General features: G+C 44.3%; 1 protein-coding gene across 2 annotated transcripts in view; it reads right to left on the bottom strand.

Annotated features, from left to right (window-relative positions):
* Positions 1-1,491: 1,491 nt before the first annotated feature.
* The window catches only part of Tmem14a (transmembrane protein 14A), a 12,764-nt gene continuing 566 nt past the window's right edge, over positions 1,492-13,689 (bottom strand). Inside the window, exons 2-5 of one of the 2 annotated variants that reach the window (XM_031366986.1) lie at positions 9,646-9,750; positions 5,427-5,512; positions 2,686-2,787; positions 1,492-2,115 (exon numbers count right to left, since the gene is read on the bottom strand). In XM_031366986.1, coding sequence (XP_031222846.1) covers positions 2,024-2,115; positions 2,686-2,787; positions 5,427-5,512; positions 9,646-9,653 — 288 coding nt within the window. In that variant the 5' untranslated portion in view covers positions 9,654-9,750 and the 3' untranslated portion in view covers positions 1,492-2,023. The remainder of the gene's footprint in view (positions 2,116-2,685; positions 2,788-5,426; positions 5,513-9,645; positions 9,751-13,689) is intronic. The other variant, XM_031366988.1, reaches the window with a different exon arrangement.

Raw genomic sequence — 13,689 nt, 5'->3', positions numbered from 1 at the left:
GATCCGAACTCAGGACCTTTGGAAGAGCAGTCAGTACTCTTACCCGCTGAGCCATCTCGCCAGCCCTATTATATTTTCTATTATCAGCTTATTATATTTTCTATTAGAAATATAACCACAGTGCACACTAGGCTTTGTATACTTCCTTTTTGGAATAATTTCTGGGAAATGAAAATGTGTACCAAAGGGAGGCGATGTTTGTGGCTTTCAACACACAAGGGCAGCTTCCAGGAGGAACTAGGGACATTTTCTTTGTATTTCAGTTGATAATATGTATTTAAGTTTGTGGCTAGTCACAGGATCTGGGCTGCGGACAGAGCTCAGTGGCTGAGTACTTGCCTGGCATATGCAAGACCCTGGGTTCAGTCGTCAGCACTGAAACTGTACCAGGTAACTCTCTAATAACTAACTAATAACCAACTAATAACCAGGTGTGGGAATGAGAAGGCTTCCCCACGGGCTTATTTATTTGAACACTTGGTTCCCAGACAGTCACCCTGTTTGAAAGGTCTTATCATTGTGTATGAAATGGAACCTGGCTGAAGCAAGTAGGTGAGTAAGGGGCAGGCTCTGGTTTTATAGCCTGGCCATATTCCTATTCTCTCTGTGTGGAAAGAATGTGTTTCTTGATTCCCAAGCCTGTGTCATCCAGTGCTGCTGTGTTATGCGACATGATGTATCCCCTCTGGATCATTCCCCTGGAATAAACCCTCTTGTCTTTGGCTGAGCTTCCTGTTGGACTGACTATTCTATCACAGTAACAGAAAATCAACTAACGGTAGTTGAATTGACTATGCTTGGCCCAAGGAAGGGCACTATCTGTAGATGTGGCCTTGATGGAGGAAGACTGTGTGTGTGGGTGCGGACTTTAAGATCCTCATCCTAGCTGCCTGGAAGTCTTCTAGCAGCCTTCAGATGAAGAAGTAGAACTCTCAACTCCTCCAGCACCATAATCTGCCTGGATGCTGCCATGCTCCTGCCTTGATGATAATAGCCCGGACCTCTGAACCTGTAAGCCAGCCCCAGTTAAATGTTGTCCTCATAAGAGTTGCCTTGGTCACGGTGTCTGTTCACAGCAGCAAAGCCCTAACTAAAACATATACTAAACATGCCATCAAATAAATAATCAAATAAAGGAAATGAATATACTGGATCCTATTAAGAGAAATTTAAGGTTATTTATTTTCAAAAAAATTATCTCTCTTCAAAATTCCATGACTTGGACTGTCATTCTCTAACTCTCTAAAAGGGCCCCAAATGAATTTACTGCTACAAGGTGGATGAACCAACTGAAGGAGAACTTAACTCTTTATTTTGATAAATATAAATACGTACAGCTGATTGAATACTAGAAAGTGCATCAGAGAGGAACGTCATCACACCCAAGATTGAATCCATAGTGGCTTAAGTCTGTTATGCTAATACTTATAATAATTATTTGACTTTTCAAATGATCATTATTCTATTGTGTGTGTACGTGTGTCTGTGTGTGTATGTGTGTGTGTATGTATGTGTGTGTGTATATATGTGTGTGTGTACAAGTGTGGGTGCCAGCAGAGTTCAGAAGACATTGTCAGCTCCCCGGACCTGAAAGTGTAGGTGGTTATGAGCCACCTGATGTGGGTTCAGGGAACCAAACCCAGTTCCTATGGGAAAGTGGCAAGTACTTTTGTGACTGCTGAGTCACTTCTCTGACAAGAAAATTAATTCCTTTAAAAAAAACATTTAGTTATTTTTATTCGTGTAATAATGTTTTGCCTGTGTGCTTGATATGTATGCCCCTAGTGCACATGGAGGCCAAAAGAGAGCATTGGATCCCTTGGAACTGGAGTTACAGATGGCCCCAGCCAAGCCTGGTCGTCTGCAAGAGTAGTAAGTGAGCCTTGTCTCCAGGCACATGGAAATTACTTCTTCACAAAAATTGCCAGAGCTCTGGCAAGACTGGTCATCTTCAGGGTGGCACTGCCATACACTGTCACCACTCGGAAACGCTGGCACAGGGAAGCATAGCTCAGAAGGGCTCTTACCTTAAGCCTGCCACTAGACCAGCAGGCATTACTTTCTTGGACCTCTTAAATCTCACACCCATTATGGTGGCCAGGAAGAAAGCTGTAACTGAAACCCAAATACCATGGATTAAAATTTCAAACACAATCAATGCTTGCTAGTCAAAAGACTAAAAACCAAGTACCTTGGGGGTTGGGAGGAGTTAACCAATAGGCATGCTCTTGCTAAAGGCAGGAGAAAAGAAGGTGGAGGGAAGCTGGCTTTGTTCTCTTAGACAGTCTTAAGGCATAGCTGTATAGAAGCTCTCTGTGCTCTGAATATGATGATGATGATGATGATGATGATAATGATGATAGAGGACTATATAAATAAGGTATTTTCACAGCCACTTGAAAACCTTATTAAATGTACACTTAGGAAAGCTAAAAGAAAATCTTGTCCTAGTCCCAAAACCTTTTCTAATTTAGTTTCTAGTGTGTTATAAAAACATGAGGTAGAGGAAGGCTGTGAGGACTATTTCTTACCAGTTCTGTCTAGAAAGGAACAAGAGTTATGTTCAGCCTAGACACGAACTCACAGACACTTAACTTAGTTCATTTCTTAGTAAGCCTGGTAGAGCGCATGAAGGGGACACCTTCCAGGTTCACCTTCTGTAACTGGGGACAACATTTCACTTACACAATGACACTTTGACATCCCGTTTGTCATTGGAGACGCGGTAGGCTCCATAGCCAGCCAAAAGTCCAACAGAAAGCCCAGCAATCAGAGATGGAACTCCACCTGTGGGAGGGGAGAGCGAGAGAGAGAGAAAGAGAGAGAGAAAGAGAAGGAGGGGGAGAGGGAAGGGGGGTGTGAGGAGGGGGACGGAGAGGGACAGGGAGGGAGCGAACTTTACATGCGTTGGAAAGATGATTCAGCAGTTAAGAATGAGTACAGCTCTTGCATGGCCTCCTTGGGCACCTACACTGATGTGTTCATACCCACACATATACACAGTTAAAATAATGAAAATAAGTCTTCTTAAAACAAAGAAGGGGAATGAGATCTGTAGCCAGGTGTGGTGGCGCACACCTTTAATCCCGGCGCTCAGGAAGTAGAAGCGGGTGGATCTCTGTGAGTGGGAGGTCAGCCTGGCCTACGGAGTGAATTCCAAGACAGCCAGGACTTTATAGAGAGTCCCTGCCTCAAACAAACAAGCAAAATGAGAGAGAGAGAGAGAGAGAGAGAGAGAGAGAGAGAGAGAGAGAGAGAGAGAGAGAGAGAGAGAGAGAGAGAGAGAGAGAGAGACAGAGAGACAGAGACAGAGAGCTGAAAATGAATAGGATTCATCCCATTTTCTTACTTGGAGATTATAATGGCATGACGGCAAAGCACATGGACCTCTTCACAGGTAATTTCATGCAAAACACTAAAGGCCAGGCAAAGGAGCAGGAACACCCAGCACTGCAGAGGTAAGATGAGAAGTGCTGTGTAGTCAAGCATTGGATCTATCTTAAAGAATTATCTTCTAGCCTGGAGATGTCAGCATTTAAAAACAAAAGAGAGTACACTGAGAGAGAGAGGACACAGGCAGGCTGTGTCTAGTCAAGCCTCCCAACCCAACAAACCATGATAAGTGCTAAGGACTCCCTGTGCTTTGGATGGAGAAGCGTGCTGGAGACGCTCTGAATAATATGTTTGTAATCTTTGCTTTAGAGAAATCAACTAATTGAAAATCTTTTAGATCAGAATTTCTGGGTGGAAGGTAAAAGTATCTCTATATTTTAAACACCCATAGGGAATTCAGCTATGCAGTTGGGCTCATCATCTGTGGCCATCCATGCATGTATGCAGGCATAGAGAAACAGACATAGTGTAACAAGGCCCAAAGGCCCAAGGGCCTTAGTAGGCCCGGAAGACCTTAACACAAATAAGGAAGGATTCTATCATGTCCAACAGCACACCAGCAACCTCCTCCCTGTACTATCGGGGAAACAGAAAAGACTAGACAAGAATCCAACTGGTCAGAAAATACCCACAAATTTATTATTAGGATAGGTGTGATATAGTACACTTTTAATCCCAGCACTCAAGAAACAGAGGCAGGAGGATCTCTGTGAGTTTGAAGCCAGCCTGGTCTACAGGGTGAGCTCTAGGATAGCTAGAGCTATAAAGAGAGATCCAGTTAAACTCCACCACAGATCAAATGGACTTACAGAGATATTCAGAATGTCCTATTCTCCATACGGAAGGTATACTAGATGCAAAATTGCCTCGAGTCTACAGTGACATCTCTAAAATACTCCACAAGCAAACTACCCTGGCCTATAAGTAATTTGTTTTGTTTTGTTTTGTTTTGTTTTTCAAGACAGGGTTTCTCTGTGTAGCCCTGGCTGTCTTGGAACTCACTCTGTAGACCAGGCTGGCCTCGAACTCAGAAATCGGCCTGCCTCTGCCTCCGCCTCCCAAGTGCTGGGATTAAAGGCATGCACCACCACTGCCTGGCAAGTAATTTATTTTTTAAATGCTCTTAATTTTTAGGCTGGGTGTGGTGACACACACTTTTAATCCCAGCAATCAGGAGGCAGAGTCTAGCAGATCTCTGTGAGTTCAAGGTTAGCCTGCTTAACATAGTGAGTTCCAGGACAGCTAGGACTATATAGTAAGACCCATTCAAAAAACAAACAAAATTAATTATAAAAAGGAATCTGCCTGTAAAACAATAGAAATATAACTATGAAGCTCAGAAAAGCCTAAATATGTATAACTGTAAAAACTAAGTGATTAAGTACTTTATATTCTTATTAATTATTTGTGGGGTTAGGAGATTATGATTGTCCCTTAAAAGCTGAGTGATCTACTCTTATTTTCCTGCATAACTAGATATGCAATCAATTATTACAAAAACAGTAAAATTACTAATAGCTACATTATGAGCTTGAATATCCCCAGGAGCAGAAACGACTCTAACTTCCGATTTTTCTTTGTTTATAATTAAATATCCTTAAATAAAATGTTATAGTTTTGTGTAAATGGGGGTAGGGACTAAGTTGCCTTGAAGAAGGCTAATTAATTGTGCAATCCGTAATTGCCGGTGAAATTAGTTTTGTGAAAGCTCAGAAGGCTAGGCTGGGATGCTCTGCTCTGATTGACCCCACAGAACTTCTCTCCGTGAATCTCTCCCAAGGCATGCTGGTCCTCAGCCACCTCTAAGACATCTTTAACTTCCTGTCCTGCTCACAGGTCCTCAGGAGATCCCAGCACAGCCCCCAACTCTCCATTCAGTTCCTTTGATGAATCTGTGAAGGATGTGGTGATGCCCACCTATATTCCCAGCACTTGGGAAAGCAGTGGTGAGCTTTAGGCTACCCTGAGCTACAGGAGACATGGTGTCAGGAAGGAAGGGGGGGAGGGAGGGAAGGAGGAACGTTCTGGCTTACCTCTTCGCTTGTATCCCAAAACACTTCCAATTGTCACAAGGGCTGCATAACCAAAACCAATCAGGTCCATTGGTAAGGACAGAAGTCTAAAGAAAAAGCAAGGGGTATCTAGTATTTTGAAGAACAAATATATATACCAATGATAGTTATCCCACAAGTCTATGGGGTTTCTTTGGCCCACTGAAGAAAGGAGATTCAATCTTTACCTCTTGTATCATTCAGACACTATCTCCCATCTCATCACTCCAAATACACATGTGTTGGGGGTGGGGGCAGGGCACATCAGTTAATTGTGTTACCTGTCTTCAAGACCTGTTATGCCCTCAGCTGCTTAGTTTCTAAATAAGACCTCTGCCCTTGCAGACTAGACTTTACAACTGACACTCACTTCTAGTCCTGCAAAGCCCTCCTTCCCTCAACCAATGAGCTCACACCTGGACCCATGGTCCTCTGTACCCACTCAACCTCTGCTCTCAGTCATGTCTTCATCAACTCTTTGGACTTTGTCTTTCCAGAGTTCATCAGGGAGTGGCTTCTAACTCCCCTAAATGAGAATTTATTCTGACCATTGGCTTTGTTACCAACTCGCCAGTCAGTGGGCAAGGCATCACTTGTAATCGATGATAAATCACTCTGTGTTACAATGGGCCCTTTCTCCAAATTAATTGTTTGTTCTGTGAATCGCAGAACAAGTAAAGGAACTCCAGTGGTGAGGAGGTTTCCATTGAATCCCTGCCTGCCCTCAATTACCCAAGATGTGACAGAAATAAGATAGCCCCAGGAGATAAGGAAATTAGCCTGTAGCTTAGTGGTTTTCAATGAATGGGTTGCAATCCTTTTGGGGGTAAAACAGCTCTTTCACTGGGGTCACCTTAGACCATCAGCATATTACTCACATTACAACTTATAACATAGCAAAATTATGGTTATGAAGAAGCAATGAAAATCATTTTATGGTTGGGGGCTCACCACAACTTAAGGAACTGTATGAAAGGGTCACAGCGTCAGGAAGGTTGAGAAGCACTGCCCTAGCTGGTTGTGGATCCATAGGCTCTGTGCCCTTTTGTCCCTGTGTCCCCCAATAGTGAGGGGTGTAGATGAGCTATGATGTAGTTGTTCAACTGGCACATTCTATATTGATTGTTGGCTTGTAAAAATATTTTCATTAATTCCTTGAGAATTTCATAGAATGTATTTTTAACATACTCCCTTCTCCCCATCTAGGTCATCCTTCTAGATCTATCCACCTCCCCACCCACCCAACTTTGTGTGCTCCTGCACTCCTGTGTACTGGATCTCTTTCTCCCTCTCCCAAAGTCTAAGTTGTGTTGCTAAAATTCTTTTGTATAGGGGACCTAGAGAGTAGCTAACCTACCAGGGAACACATCCTTAAGGGAAACTGACTCTGTTTCCCAGCATGGATAAATACTCGTAGATCTTCAGATAGAGGTGAGATTTTGTGTCCATCTCCCCTTCTCCAAGGTAAGATTTTTGTCTAGCTTGAGTTTTTACTGGTCTCTGGTTTTGTTGTTGTTGTTGCTTGTTTGTTTGTTTGTTTTGTTTTTTTGAAACAGGGTTTCTCTGTGTAGCTCTGGCTGTCCTGGAACTCACTCTGTAGACCAGGCTGGCCTCGAACTCAGAAATCCACCTGCCTCTGCCTCCCAAGTGCTGGGATTAAAGGCATGCACCACCACCACCCGGCTGAGTTTTTACTGGTCTCATGCATGGTATAAAAATTGCTGGGAGTTCAAGTGTGCCTGCTGTGCACAGAAAACACTGTCTACCTGCAGTCATCAATGACCTCTGGCTTTACATTCATTCTAGACCTTTATCGTAGATGATCCCTGAGCCTTCTGGAGATGGGTATGGCAGACATGCCATTTAGAGCTTAGCACTCCTAAGTCTTATTCTCTGCATGTTGACCAGTTGTGACTCTCTGTATTAATTACGACTACTACAATACGTTCCTGTGATAAGGGTTCAAAGATGTGCTAAGCTATGAGAGGACTATGTCCTCTCAGCAGAATAGCAGTAGGCTCTCCCCCAGGGCCTACGACCTTTGTAACCACAGGATCTTGACATTTTTCTATTTTGTCATTATTACATACGCTTTTCCATAGGAAAAAGTAATCAAGTTAGTACATATGGCAATGGTATGTGATGTTTCCTTTATATTTGTGTGTGTGTGTGTGTGTGTGCGCGCGCGCGCGCGTGCGCGCACCGGTAACTGTGGGCTTTCCCACCCATGCATAAGTTCCCATGAAGTAATGACTCTGAGACTCAAGTACAGTTGTAAATAAATGCCTAGGCCATGAACTTGAGCCTGTTCTCCAACGAGCTCATAACTTACTTATCCATTTATTCTATTCTAAATCCTGCCACATGCATGGCTGGTTACCTGGTGCTCAGTTTCATGTAACCTTCTTCCTCTGTGTCCCAGTGAATCTCCCATGCATGACTCTCAACTCCAGAGTTCCTCTCTCTCTCCCGGATGCCCCACCTTCTAATCCTACCTCAGCTGATCGGCCTATCAGCTTTTGATTGACAGGGGATGCCTTTACACAGCACACAAGGGATTCTCTCTACATGTGCTTTAACTGAGGATTTAATCCAGTCCTGAGCTACATCCCTGGCTCTTGTGGGTGTAAGAATTGAGCAAACAGGGACACCTCATAAAAATACCAAAGAGCAAGGAATGTTCATTAAGCCTAAAGGCAGAGCTTCAGAAGGGTTTACCGAGCAAACATCAGTCCCCAAGAGATGCGCTAATTGCAGGGAGTAATGCTCCATTCCAGGAAATGTCCCCAGTAAGGGGTGGATCCCCCCCAACCCCTCCTACATGCAATCGGTATCTCCTCCTCACTTGGGGCACAGAGATCAATGGAAACAAAAGACAATGGGCTCCACCAATGAGAGATAACCAACTCATGTTGTAAACCTATGTACTGGGAAGGTATAAAAAGTGTGTGCTTTTGTTCCCGGGGGTCGCCTTTGCTCCAAATGCAAGACGACCCCAGTATACTGGATCAATAAAAACCTCATGCTAATTGTATCAATCTCCATCCCTGTTTTGTTGAGAGTGGGGAACCCACACTGATTTTTTTTTTGTTTGTTTTTGTTTTTGTTTTTGTTTTTTCGAGACAGGGTTTCTCCTTGTAGCCCTAGCTGTCCTGGAACTCACTCTGTAGACCAGGCTGGCCTCGAACTCAGAAATCCACCTGCCTCTGCCTCCCAAGTGCTGGGATTAAAGGCATGTGCCACCAACGCCCGGCAACCCACACTGAATTTAACATGAACATTGTTTTAACTTTCTCACCGTTTCTCCTTTAGATTAATAGTCTCAGAAGACTGACTCAGAATAAGGGAGGTGTTAAGCTGATCTTGTAAGGAAAAATTAAAGCTTTAAACCTGTGCTGACTAGGAAGAAAAGTTATGGGCCTAAGAATCCATCACAAACTGGCCACATAGGCCTGGGAAAGAGCAAACAAGTTGTTAGATATCATAAGAGCTGGCAGGTCAAGAAGACATAAAACTATAAACATAGAGGAAAACATGTCTAGGCAAACGAGGACATGTCCAAGGCCCAGGCCTGCAAAGATGTGCCTGGCAGACACTAAGTAATGGACCATCTGGTCCTCTCAGATATGATTTAAGGTCAGATGCTCTGTTGACCCAGATTAACACCAACCTTAGGAATTTTCCACTCTGTTCTGCACGTAATAGTTAATATTTGAACTAGCCAATCATGTATGACCACACTGATCCCTTTGTTCCCTCAGACCTTTTCCCTATAAAAACCCCTAACTTTCAAGCCTCGTGGTCGGCTCCATTATCTCCTGCGTGAGATAACTGTGGTGCCGAACCAGGGCATCCTGAAATTAAAATATACCTCTTGTAATTACATCAAGATGTGTTCTCTCATGATTCCTTGGGTGTACGATCTCCCGAGATTTGAGTGGGGGTCTCCCCCAGGGGTCTTTCAATCTCAGAGTCTACAGTAAATCAAATGTGGTAGGTAGGTAGTTCATGCCTATAATCTCAGCACACAGGAGGCTTTCTGGAAGTTCAAGGCCAACCTCACTACATACTGAGTTCCTTGCCAGTCAAGATACAGAGTAAGACAAACAGACAAACACCAAAAACAGAGTGGGGTGGGGGTGGGGGTGGGAGTGGGGTAGAGAATGTTAAGAAAGGAAGGCAACAGTGAAAGATTCCTTACATTTGCATGAAGAACTAACACAGTAGATTTCACTTGTTCCCAAGAAGCAGCACCAAGGACCATATAAGGTGTAGGAGAGGCCCGATTTTCTTTTTAAATTGATGACTGAACGAGAGATGAAGAAATGATAATCATCAGTGAGACGGTTCAGCCAGTAAGAGCACCAACTGCTCTTCCAAAGGGCCTGAGTTCAAATCCTAGCAACCACATGGTAGCCCACAACCACCTGTAATGAGATCTGACGCCCTCTTCTGGTGAGTCTGAAGACAGCTACAGTGTACTTATTTATAATAAATAAATCTTTGGGTCGGAGCTAGTAGGGACTGAGTGAGCAGGGCTGACCGGAGTGAGCAGAGGCCTTAAAAGTCAATTCTCAACAACCAGATGTATGCTCATGACTATCTGTACAGCTACAGTGTGTACTCATATAATAAAATAAATAAATAAATCTTAAAAAAATGATAATCATCATCATAATGATAACCATCACAATAGTGGCTGAAGAGAAGGCTCAATAATTAAAAACACAGACCACTCTTCCAGAGGACTAAGGTTCAATTTCCAGAACCCACGTGGTAGTTCATGACTGCCTATAACTCCAGGCCCCCCGGATCTGATGGGCCCTTCTGGCCTATATGGGCACCAGGCACACCTTAGGTGTGCAGACATACATATAGGTAAAATACCCTAAAACATTAAAAAAAATAAATAAGTAACTCAATAAAACAAAAGCCCCCCAAAAACTAGAGAGGAAATGTACTATGGTAAAAACAAAACAAAATCTAAGAAATGTGTAAGGACAGTGTTGAAGTACACATACACACACACACACACACAGTACTGAGTGGGGAACTCATGAGAACCACACCATGAGTTCCAGGCAACTTAGCACTGCATAGTGAGACTCCCACCATCTGTGGGGGTGCACAATACCACACTAATTAAATTTTAAAAAAATGATACAAATGGAAAAGGTTTATTGGTTTTGTTTTGTTTTGTTTAAAAAAAAAAAAAGAAACAGCAATAGCTGGGCAATGGTGGCAAACGCCTCTAATCCCAGCACTTGGGAGGCAGAGGCAGGTGGATTTCTGAGTTTGAAGTAGCCTGGTCTACAGAGTGAGTTCCAAGACAGCCAGGGCTACAAAGAGAAACCCTGCCCAGGGGCCTGGAGTTGGGGCCAGGGCAGAAAAGAAAGAGCAATAGACTAATAAGAAAGGGAATCCTGAGCTTCAAGCCTGTGACTCCAAATCACCCCGGGCAATCACCACACAGGCTTTATCAGGGCAGTGCTACCATTTTGAGTGTTGCCCAGGTGAGGAAACTAAGGTGCAGAGAAAGCAGACAATGTCCAAACGACACAGAGCCAAGATGTCAGAATCTGGGAAGTCTCACTGTTGGCACCTATGCAATCCCGCTCCTGAGACTTGAGGTATCAGGATGAACGAGGTGAACGGGCAGTGTGAGTGGAGTCCTTGACATCTCCATGGTGGGTCCTTCTGCTGAATGGTCCCACACCTTGTGACCACAGTGCACCGTGCACCTGTGACACAGTCTCTTTTGCCGTATGAGCATCTCACAGGAAGCCCACGTAGTACTATGTAGAAATCTGCCATACCATATACCTCGGCCTCCCTGATATCAAGGCTTCCTAGCTGTGTAAAACCAGATACTTTCCTCAACTGCTCTATGGTTTGGTTTCTCCACTTTAGAAAAGGACACTAGAAATGTCTAACTCATGTGGTTACTTCCAAAATGAATTAGAGTACCAAGGGTAGTGCCTGGCCCACACTGAGCATTCAGGAAACATTCGTTGTTCTAGGCACAAAAAGACAAATCCCATGTGGTCTCACTTATACTACATGTCGATTAGAAATAAAAGTACACTTTAAAGCAAAGGCTAACTATGTAGTAATAATATTCTTTCATTGATACTCCTACTTTTAAAACCATTACTGTTTCAGCACACCAAGGAGACAACTGATGTAGAGTAAATCTGTCAACTGGACGTTCAATGAAGCATATTTAAACCCCTTTCCACTCAACAAGTATTTACTGAGCACTATCTTTGTGCAAGGCAGTAGGAAGCAGTTTCGGAACGGTTGTAAGACCCAGGCTTGTCTACAGCACAACAGGGCAGAGAGAAGCAGATGGGAAGAGCCCCAGGAGGACAGGCATCTGTTGGATGTTGGAGTCTAAGGACGGGTGTCCAGGGGAGGAAAGGTCCCAGCGGGGAACTTGGGGAAAGCAGGAACAAGCATCATAAGCCAGTGCTGCAGGCAGATGAATGAACATGTGCAAAGCCTTCTGGGAGTTAGCGGGCAAGGCATGTTTGTAAATAAAATGAAATGAAATGCAAAGGGTGGAGGGAGGGCTGGGAGAGCTTGGCAAAGAATCTGAGCCCTGTTTCCAGCACCCATGCTGGGTTGGGCAGCTCACAACTGCCTGTGACTCTAACACCAGGGCATCTGATGACCTCCTTTGAACTCCCGGGGCAAGGACACTGGTGTGCACAAACATGCAGAGATACACAAGATTAAGGAATAATGACTGTGGAGAATACTAATACAATGACACATCTTAAAACCTGAAACACAAGTGGGCTGTGCAAAGGGTGTCTGTTCAGAAATACCTCCTGTGCTCACATCAGCCTATAAGGGGAGCCTGTGGCTCTTGCCCCAAGGTCAGTGAAGGGTTAAATGAGCAAGCCTTACAGGCAGACATAATGTTTCCTAGCTGTGCTAGTGGGACATAATCAGGAAGATGGGGACATGAATCTGGAGCTGACTGCAGTGAAGCTATTGGTTGACAAGAATACCCATTCCTGAGAAAGGACAATGAAGGGAGCAGGTGCATGGATTTGAGATGCAGCCTTGAGAGGCCACAGCCTGGAGGTGGGCAAGGCTCCCTACTGGTCTCTGCCTTGCACCTCTAGGAGATGCAGGGGTGGGAAGTCTTGATGCTTTTCCCTTACTCAGAGCCCCTGGGCAGTAGTGGTGTGTGTGTGTGTGTGTGTGTGTGTGTGTGCGCGCGCGCGCGCGTGGGGGGGGGAGGGTACACAGGGCACATATATTAGAAAGATGCACTGATGGGTCTAACAGTCAAGAAGACAAACTTTTTTAAAAACCCAAAGCTGGTAGCACAGATTATTCATCATTGGACAGTAACTTAGTTAGGGTCTCATTTTTCTTCTAAGCTAACTTAATATACATGAAAAGGGAGTTCACTTTCTTGAGTCCCGAGACGCTATCTTAATAGGAGATAAATCCCGTTAATTTCTCGTAAAACTGCTTGAGGTGTGTTGCCAGTTCAAATACTTTTTCGCGGCCAGCCAAGCTCATGTGGGGCAAACCCACACTAGTTCATCCATTGCTGACCTGCACACAACTCCAAGCGCACTGCCCTGAGAGAATGAGTGGGTGGCTCAAAGACACAGCCTGTGTGGAAAATCCAGTAGCTGTCCACACTCCCCCACCCCCTATGCCTGCCCCCCACACTGCCCCACCAACCTTGGCTACAATGTCAGGAATCCCACAATTCCTTTGTCTCCACAGAGAATACTTTCGTTCTAAAGAAGGATAAAGTTAATCCATTCCCAACAATTGCTCAGTGAGAAAATTTACACAAGTCTTCCTGGCTTCTTCTGCAAAGCAAAGGACACTTCCCCCCACCTCCCCCACCCCCCACCCCCCGCCCCCCGCCCCAGACCCGAGTCTGTAAGAACCTGAAAGGAGTGGGGTGTGGCTGGAAGAAGGAGGCTTGTTCATTGCATGGTCCTGCAACAGACGGAGGCTAAGTGCTGATACAGGACTGGAAAACGTCCTGGATGCAATGCAACAAAATTATTCACTGCCCCGTATACAAAACTGAAAGTCCCTGCCCTGTCCTGTCCCAGGTCCACCAGAATCTTCGTCATCCACTAAAAGACCTGTAAATAAATATGCACAAAGCATTTTCACATAAAAATAAAACAATTGCCTACTTATGAGTTAAGTGGGCATGAAGGACTTTCTTTTCTTTTCTTTTCTTTTCTTTTCTTTTCTTTTT

This window comes from Mastomys coucha, unplaced genomic scaffold (genome assembly GCF_008632895.1).
Source record: "Mastomys coucha isolate ucsf_1 unplaced genomic scaffold, UCSF_Mcou_1 pScaffold14, whole genome shotgun sequence".
NCBI lineage: Eukaryota > Metazoa > Chordata > Mammalia > Rodentia > Muridae > Mastomys > Mastomys coucha.
Note: the sequence above shows the minus strand (reverse complement) of the source record. Positions and strands in the feature narration are given on the sequence as shown.